The sequence below is a fragment of the Triticum aestivum genome, chromosome 1B (assembly GCF_018294505.1).
Source record: "Triticum aestivum cultivar Chinese Spring chromosome 1B, IWGSC CS RefSeq v2.1, whole genome shotgun sequence".
NCBI lineage: Eukaryota > Viridiplantae > Streptophyta > Magnoliopsida > Poales > Poaceae > Triticum > Triticum aestivum.
Window position 1 is genome coordinate 693999591 of NC_057795.1, and position 8750 is coordinate 694008340.

General features: G+C 46.0%; 1 protein-coding gene across 2 annotated transcripts; it reads right to left on the reverse strand.

Moving 5' to 3' along the window:
• Nucleotides 1-3577: 3577 nt before the first annotated feature.
• Nucleotides 3578-6602, reverse strand: LOC123101865 (uncharacterized). Of its 2 annotated transcripts, XR_006448610.1 has the most exons (3): nucleotides 6447-6602; nucleotides 3827-6170; nucleotides 3578-3750 (listed from the first exon to the last, which is right to left on the reverse strand). XR_006448610.1 is itself a non-coding variant. In XM_044523127.1 (2 exons), the coding sequence occupies exon 2, from the start codon at nucleotides 5633-5635 to the stop codon at nucleotides 4901-4903; it is 735 nt and encodes a 244-aa protein (XP_044379062.1). In that variant the 5' UTR covers nucleotides 5636-6170; nucleotides 6447-6602; the 3' UTR covers nucleotides 3810-4900. The 2 variants fall into 2 exon arrangements, 1 of the variants encoding a protein (XP_044379062.1); XM_044523127.1 differs by lacking the exon at nucleotides 3578-3750 and having other exon boundaries at nucleotides 3810-6170.
• Between the last annotated feature and the right edge of the window lie 2148 nt (nucleotides 6603-8750).

The following is an 8750-nucleotide window of genomic DNA, read 5'->3' on the forward strand; positions in this document are numbered from 1 at the left end:
CTGCACCCGCGCCCATCGACCTCAACGCCACACCGGTGGCCGGTGGCTTGTCAACCGGAGGCGCGAGGAAACGCACGCGGCAGACGCCAGCCGACATGCTGCCGAGTGCACGCAAACTCTTTGACGGAATGCCGTCCGCCGGCGACGACGACTACATCCAGAACATGATCTTCGAGGGTGGTGCGCAGGCCACTGGCTTCGATCCCAAACGGACATGAAATGAGTCGGCGCGTTGGGCGCACTGCCGACCCAAATCTAAAACAAGGCAGACGCCGGGCGGGCGGCTGACCCAAACTGACAAAAAACGGACAAATTCACCGTCCGTTTGGGTCGGTCCATTAGGGCGCCATGCTAACACCCTAGCCCGGGACGTCATGCTATCTAGCATGGCGCCCTATCCGCGGGCGTCATGCAGAAGGGGCCATTTCATGAAATATTTTCAGATTGGGATCATTTTGTGTTGAAGTTTCACCCCGGCGACGCGCGCAGGGTGTTCGACCTTGTGCCTGTCCGGGACTGTCTCGCCTCCAACTTGGCATGTGCATGAGCTACTTGTGAGGATTGGATTGGAGTCGAATGTTTCCGGTGCCATCCACTCCAAGTGCAAGAGGACCAACCTTGCTGCCCAGGTTTTCGATGAGTTGCGCTACAAGACACGGCAGATCTCCTGGAATGCCATGATCCTCAGGTGCACGCAGGATAGAATGCCGGATCACGCGGTGAGGCTCTTTACTAGGATGCAGCTGTTAAATGTTCTTTCACTCTTGTCAGTGTCATCGCTGCAATTGCCGACATTTCAGATCCACTGCAGTTCCGCAAGATGAATACATGGATACTCTGTCAGGATGCACCTTGATCAGGATGCTTATGTTCTGACAGCCCTTATTCTTCACATGTACGCAAAATGTGACCGTGTCAGTATAGCTAGGAGTCTCTTCAAGTCAGCGATGGAGAGACATGTTATCTCACATGGAAAGTTTTGATCCATGGGTACGGCTAACATGGTTTTGGCAAGGGAGCATTTGAGCTGTTTGAAGAGATGAAAATTTCTGGCAGGGTACCCAACGAGACAACATTCCTCTTGGTCCTCTCGGCATGCAGTCATGCTGGTTTGGTTGATGAATAATGAAGGAGGACTAGGGGTTTGAACCTCGGATGGAGCAATATCGTACCATGGTGGATCTTTTTGGCTGAGCTGGGAAGCTAGATGAAGCGTGGTAAGATGCTTACGGACCCTGGCATTAGTGTTTATGGTGCAATGCTAGGCACTTGCAACTTACACAAGAATGTGGAATTGGCAGAAGAATTAGCTCAGAGGATCTTTTTGGCTAGGCTGCGCCGGTTTGCCCTGTCGACCTCCCACCGCACCTGGTCCATTCTGGGCAGCAAACAGAGCAGCAGGACCAGCGGCGGCATTTGGCGCCTCAGGCCGGGGAGCTCCATGTCCATGGCTGGCTTGGACTGAGGGCAAGCAAGCCAGCAAGTAGCAAAGTTATAAATTTGAGGAGAGGGGATAGCGCAGTTTAATTACCTTCATTGGTCTGTCCACTGCAACGATCCGTCGACCGCAGGAAGTGTGTTCCGATTTTATTACTTGTCACGGATGGCCACGTGTTAAATTTATAATAGTGTTGCAAAACAGAGGAGGATAAAAGGGGGGATTGATCTCACGTTGATGTATGGCTCCGGGTGTTCTCCTCTGTTACTGAGACGGTGACCTCGCCCCCTCTCCCTCCCCCCCCCCCCCCCCCCCCCATCCGCGATACTTTGTAAAAACCGCATGTACAAAACTCTCGCCCTCTTACGAAAATTCAGGTGGGGGGCTTTGCCCCCCCACCCCCTCCCGCGCGACCTTTAAAAAAAATAGAGGAGGATTATTTGCAGAGACGAGCAAGGTGTGCAAAGATGTGTGCAGGTTTTAATTACAGAGACTGCCTCCTTTCTGCTCCGCCTTGCGCTCTGCTCCTATGTATACATTAAACGAACGGTGGACGAGAGGCGATATCAAATCGGTTTCGTTTTCAGGCGAGGACCCCAGTTCTCCAGCTAAGTGACTCATCCGTTTCCGCTTGAAAAAGGATGATCGGCAACAACTTACACCCTTGTGAGCCGAGAGCGACAACTGCGCCAAAAACTTTGGCGGAAATGGGTAATCGGGTGGCTTCCTCCAAGGCCATCGCACATGTTCAGCCCGAGACTTTTATAGCCCGAAACATGTTTGGCCACGTGTTAAATTTATAATAGTGTTGCAAAATAGAGGAGGATAACTCTCGCCCTCTTGGCTGTTGTTCAATACAAAAATGAAAATTCAGGTGGGGGCCTTTGCCCCCCCCCCCCCCCCCCCCCCCCCGACCTTAAAAAAACAGAGGAGGATTATTTTGCAGTTCCAAGGAACTGAAACGAGCAAGGTGTGCAAGGATGTGTGCAGGTTTTAATTACAGAGACTTGATTGTTTTGATTGATTCAAGTGTAAAAAAATATGGGTACCAAAATGTTATGTGCGCTTACCAACTTAACTGCCACTAGCCTCCTTGTAAACTAGAAATGGCAAAAAAACGTTCCAGTTTGACCTCCCTGTGTGTTACAAATACAAATACAGTTACTCTGTATTTATCTTGGAAAGGACAAAAGCCTTCATTTTTTCCGTTTTCGTTTTTGGTTTCAAATGCCTTTTTTCTGTTAGTTGAAAATTGTGGGGTTACCCTTGCTGATGAGGACATAAGGATTGCTTAGAATAATTTCAAGTAGGTAATTCAGCATGATCACAATGACAGGCGTCATAACTCAGACAGACCCCATGAAAACCGTTCACAGTGCAATCGACCAAGGCGGAGCGACGAGCCTGGCTCGGCGAGGTGAAGCCGTATTTATCTGCATACAAAAAGTAGTACTAGCTGGGAAAAAAATATAATAAGAATGAATATGCATGAGCAGCCCCCACAAAAAAAAAGCATGAGCAGCCCCCGCAAAAAAAAGCATGAGCAGGATAATGAGAGCCGGAGCTCTTAAGCCGGTCACGACGAGGTCGTACTTGACGTTTGGAGTTGGCTCTCTCCTTTTTCACATGTCCGACGAGGACTCCTCCCCGGCCGGCAGCTTGGCCCCCTTCCTCCGTCCGGCAACGGCCACGAGAGCCTCCACTCTGGAGCTCGCGCCCCGGCCTGCCCTTGCTCGCCCGCCCCGCATCCAGAGAGGGAAAAGTTGCTCTGGCTGGCTGCAGGGCCTGCTTCGCTCGCGCCCCCGACGGCACTCGATCTGGCTGCAGGGCTGATCCGGCTTTGACCCCCGAGCTCGTCTGCGTCTGCATGATGTGCGTCATGTTGTGCTTGTGCTTGGAGTACGTAGGCCAGGAATGGGTCGCCCGGCGGACAAAAAGTGGGCGCGCGTCCGTTTGGGTCGGCACGTTGGGCTGATTTTATGTATGTTTTGACCCAAACAGACACGTGCAGACGAAATGGGTCGGCGCGTTGGGGTTGCTCTAAGAACTTGTTGGATTTTTCGTTAATTGGAAATTGGAAATCAACTGGAGACCCAAAGTTTTAAAAGAAACGGTGTGTCTCATTTTTGAGCCAGGGATTCTGGGAAATATGGCGTTCCGAAAAGAATCGGTATAGTATAATCAAATGTTCAGTGGTTGAAATCTTGAGCAACCTGAAGGTTCTGTTACTCTAACATGTCCTCACAGTTGGAGTGGTGAGGGGAGAGGAAGACTCCAAGGGTTCTGTTTGTCCTCTTTGGTGGCTGTGGCACCTGACAAAAATAATGGAATAATGATCAGTGCTAGTTGCAACATCTATACTGTTCAGGTTCAAAGAAAAGTAATTACTGGAGTGTTGATTTCTGAATCCTTTTGCTTCTTCTTTATTGCTCTTTGTGCTGCTCTTTTGTATTTATCTTTTTGCTTCTTGTCTCTGTTTGGGTTTCCCAAACACTTTCTTTTATTATGATCAAAGCTCCCACAAACAGAACATGATATTCTTATTCCTTTATTTGAAAGCTTATTCCCCTGAGGTTTCTCACCCTCTTCTCTTCTTTTTGTCTTCTTTCTTCATGGCATCACTCTATGAGTAGCATGGAGCAATATAATCATCTAGTTGTCTATCACATGTGTAAATTGCACTGATAGCATGAGGACAGGGCAAACCAGACAGTTCCCAATATCCGCAAGAACATTTCCATGCCTCCAAGTTCACTGTGTACCTCCTATGCACACCTTCTTGAACTTCAAATCCTTCCTTCCCATTCCAAAGAACCTGACGCAGTCCTGACCTCTTGATGTTCAGCTTAATTTTTTTTAACATTAGGGCAAATGTTTAGCTCTATTTTCTTGGATCCTTACCATCACCATTTTCCTAATAATCTCATTTGCTGTAATAACAGGAAAGAACCTTGCCTTCATTATAGCATTATTGAAGGATTCACACAGATTATTCTCCACTGAGTCACACCAAGAACCTAGCTTCAAGTAGGCCCTGCTCCAATGCTTTGGTGCAGTTTTCAAGATGTCTTTAGCTGCTTCCACACTTTTTGGGGCTAGTTTGGCCATGCAACCAGTACCATGAGTCATAGGATTCAACCTCAACTGTAGCCCATGCACACATCTCCATCTCTGCCAATAGCATACAATATTTCACCGGACACTGACCCCTTCAGAAAGCACCCATCTAAACCCACAACTCTTCTACACCCAGCTAGGAAACCCTTTTTGCAGGCATGAAGACAAATATACATTCTCTGAAAAACTGGCACTGCCATTGTGCTACCAGGATTGCTTCTCACTAGCTCTAAGTGGTAGTCGTAGACTCTAGAATAGTCACCATTAGTCAAATCAGTGAGCTTTTCCATGACTAACTTCTTTGCTCTCTTGCACTGGGAAAGGCTAACCTCAGCTAGAAGATCCTCAAGTACCGCCTCCTGCATATGCTCTACATGCCAAGTAGGATTGTGTCTGATCTGTCTGAAATACTTTTTGGCAATGACTGTGCTTGTAAACAAGCTTGTTGTCCATCCTAGGAATGCATGTGTGCTCATTTGTATACCTCACAACTAGCAACCAATCAGACCTGCTAGTAATGGAACCATAAATGCTCCTAGGACAACCAGGCCAGGAACACTCTGCACTGACTCTTTTCTTTTCATCTTTTGGAAATCTTAAATGGTGGAAATTTGCTAGCCCATACTTAACCAGTGCCTGTTTGAACTCCCTGCTATCTTGAAATGCCATGCCGACAGCAAATTCTGGTTTGTCAGTACTGTCATCAAAAACTCTGTGTGTTGTTTTCCTTCTTCTCACTTCATTTACCTCTCCATCACAGCCTTCATCATATGACAAGTCATCATCACTTTCGAAATATGGTGTTCCTTCTCCATCTGAATCATCTAGCTTAAATGTTTCTGGGATAATAAATTCTTCAGGCACATTGCATGGTTTGCCCTCCTCTTCTCTCAGCATGTTCTTTCTGACTTTCTCCTTCAATTCTTTAGCATATTTCCTCAACTCTAGCACTTCATCATCAGATGCTGAGCTATTGCTCTCTGCTGGGGGAATAGCATAGTCACTGTCATCTGATTCAGACCCATCACTTGCAGTGTGTACTTCATACTCATCTAAATTTGATTTCCATTTGTCCTGCATTTGGCGGCTTCCTCTCTTCACTGGCAATTTAGCATTTCTGTTGCTAGGCTGGTAATAGATATTTGAGCATTGCAAGCTTCTGGTTCTAGTATATTCTCCTCTACATTTGGATTATTGTGCTGCTCCTGAGCATTTGCATTATGCTGCCACTGTTTCTCTGAATTTTTCTGCCGCTCTTCTGCATTTGGCTGCTGGTCTTCTCTTTGTTGTCGTCGCTCCTCCTCTACATGTTGCTGCTGCTCCTCGATATGTTCTTGCTGCTCCTTTGCATGCTCATCCTCCCAGTCACTAGCCTCTTCCTCTGAAAACTCATCAGGTATCTTACAATATATGTCCATAACTTCAGAGCTTTTCCTGAACATGCAACATGGTCCGCAAGATTGTTTTTCAATTCTTCAAGGCTCAGTTTTGACAGATGAACTGTGGATATACCATGTTTACCACCCACATACTGCCACTCTGTACCATCATGGTAAAAATTCCCTCTGAAATGGAACCTGATTGACAGATAATCCAAAGGATCCATGCCTCAAACCTGTTCAAAAAATATGAAAAAATTCTGAATAAATCTAACTCTTTTCATTTTAGTCAGAACTGAAACAGCCCTAAATCATCTAATCGGAGGGAAATTGGAGCATACATTATAGTCACACTTACCCAATCAAACCAGTACATACATGGCAACAAAAAAAAGCAGGAACCCTAGATGATTTTGAAATCCCCCAAACCCCATAAACACCAACCTAAAACAGAGAGGAAGGACGGATTTCAGTTCTTACTCTAGACGGTTCTCGATTTTGATGTGACTGACCTGTTGTCTCGCCGGAGACCGAGTCTCAGTTCATGCCGTCGATCGTCATCGTCTGATCTCGTCGCCGCCGTGGGAGGTAAGGGGAACGCGGGGAAGAGGAGAAGGGTGGCGAAGGGGCAATGGGCAGGGTCGATTTGGGCTGCTGGGTCGAATCGGTTCAGGTGGGTCAATTAGACCGCACCAACCCGCCCCAATCCGACGTGGCCTGTGGGCTTGACCCAAGCACCACGTAGGCAAAACTGCTCTTCCAATCCGCTTAACTTGGGGCTAGGGGATAATCTGTGTGGTTTTTTATTGATCAGGGGATTAAATCTGGTTTTATAGTTGGGGGGTTATCTGTCCCTTGAGTGATAGTTCTGGGGGGCTATCTATACTATTTTCTTTGTTTTTGGTCTATGTATGAGGATTGAATTATAGCAGTTCTTTTGCAGGGCTTTTGTTGCTGGATTTCATGGCTGACAATTTAATGATGGATGAAAATATGAAACCAAGTCGCAGTCTAGTAAGAAGTCCTGTCTGCCGTTTATGTATTTAATAATGTTTTGTATTTAATTATCTGTTGCACATGATATCTTTTGATTTGTGAACTAAGTAAAATACTTCAACAGGTGTGTGGAGCTGGAATTACGTCAAGCAATGATTTTCCCATAAGAAAGTTGTTCCTGCGCGCTCAACATGCCAATACCACAGTAGATCTGAACGCCACCACTAATGCGAATGTAAGCATGTTTCATAATTGTTATGCTTGTTGTACTAGTTATGTGTTGTGATGAATGCACTTATTATTGACCACTTATGGTTTTCTTTTGTTAGGCAATCACTAAATTCACTTTTGATGGCATTCTTGGCCCTAAAACCAGAGGAATATTATCTATGCCACTGCCAAATGGGCGATCAGAAGTCGGTAACTTGTTTCATCTTTTTGCGGCTTTCTCCTTTTTGCACATTTCAATCTTGTTTATTCTTCTCTATTTTCTGTTTTCCAGTTTGAGTTCCAAGCTTTGAGGCCTAGTTCTGGTTTAACTGCTGCCTTTGGCACGACCATTGATTTGCCCGTGGAAGTATCTTGTATGATTGGATCCAAGCTGTTCTCTCTTGGGGGTTCATTTGAGGCTGCCTACGATAAAGATTCAAAATCTTATACCTATGGTCACTCCATTGGCCTGGCTGCGAAATTTCCCTCAACCTCTGTTAGCTTCGTGATGTGAGTTCAGTTGACTTGTTCTGTATTGACCTGTGGCATATGGCTGTATACTTATAACATGTAACTGCAGGGATCACAATAGAACTGTCACCGCCACAGCTGTCTGTGATTTTCCATCCTGGCGCACATCATTTGGCTTGATGGCGAAGCACCACTTGGTTGATCCCAGCAATCATCAAGTCCCTGCTGGTGCTTTTGAAGATGCTGCGGTTGTTGTGGGTGTGAGGCATCGATTAGGTCAAGCTTTGTCTCTGAAGGTTCGCTAGTGCAGTGGTCAAGGCTTCCTTTCGGCGAAGGCTCAGTGTTGCGCTCTCAGGCGAGATGAACCTGCGAAACATCTGTCAAGATCCGAAAGTAGGGGTTGTGCTATCGTTTCCTCAGTGCCGGTGGTCTTGCTGTGGTCAATTGCTCGCTGTAAGCTCTGAGGCCATTTTGTGATGATGTCTGTTGAGAACTGCCATTAGTTTCTGCCTGCCCTTCTGACTTGGAGATATTGTGCCACGCAAGTGTGTCTGCTGTGCTGACTATTTGGGAGTTTTGGAAACCTGATTACAGTACTTGTTGCTGGCCTGTCATTCTTGTGTGGTTCTGTTTGATTGGCAGAAGAAATTTCTGTAGCTGTTGCAAGTATATTTTAAAAATTGAGAGGCTTCCCAATCCATGCGTGAATGTCATATGCTGTTTTTTCTGTTTGTCAGCTTTCATTTTCCATTTGGAGAACATCTGTGAGAAGCATTGGTGATCTGATTATTTTTCTTGCAGTAAGGTATTCGTTTCTTTGACTAGGTTGTTAGAAACTGGATAGTGTTTTCAGTCTTTGAAACCACTGCCAGTGTGAATTTGCAGTACAAGCTTTCAGGAATTCTTTTGCTCAAGGGATTTGAACTTTTTTGGACACTGATCTTAAATTCTCCGAGTCTGAAGGAATTCTTTTGCTGCTTAAGATAAGATTGTTAGAAAACTGGATAGTGTTTCAGTATTTGGAACTGCCAGTGTGCCATTTTATCTTCCTGAAGTCGTTTGTCGGAAGCTCGCCAAAAGAAGCAGACTCCAGATGAAGAATTTGCAGTACAATGCCTTGGACTTGGAGGAAAGAACTT

What these genes read in the sequence shown, in the direction of transcription:
- LOC123101865 (XM_044523127.1), bottom strand. Translation starts at nt 5,635, where the DNA reads ATGCAGGACAAATGGAAATCAAATTTAGATGAGTATGAAGTACACACT.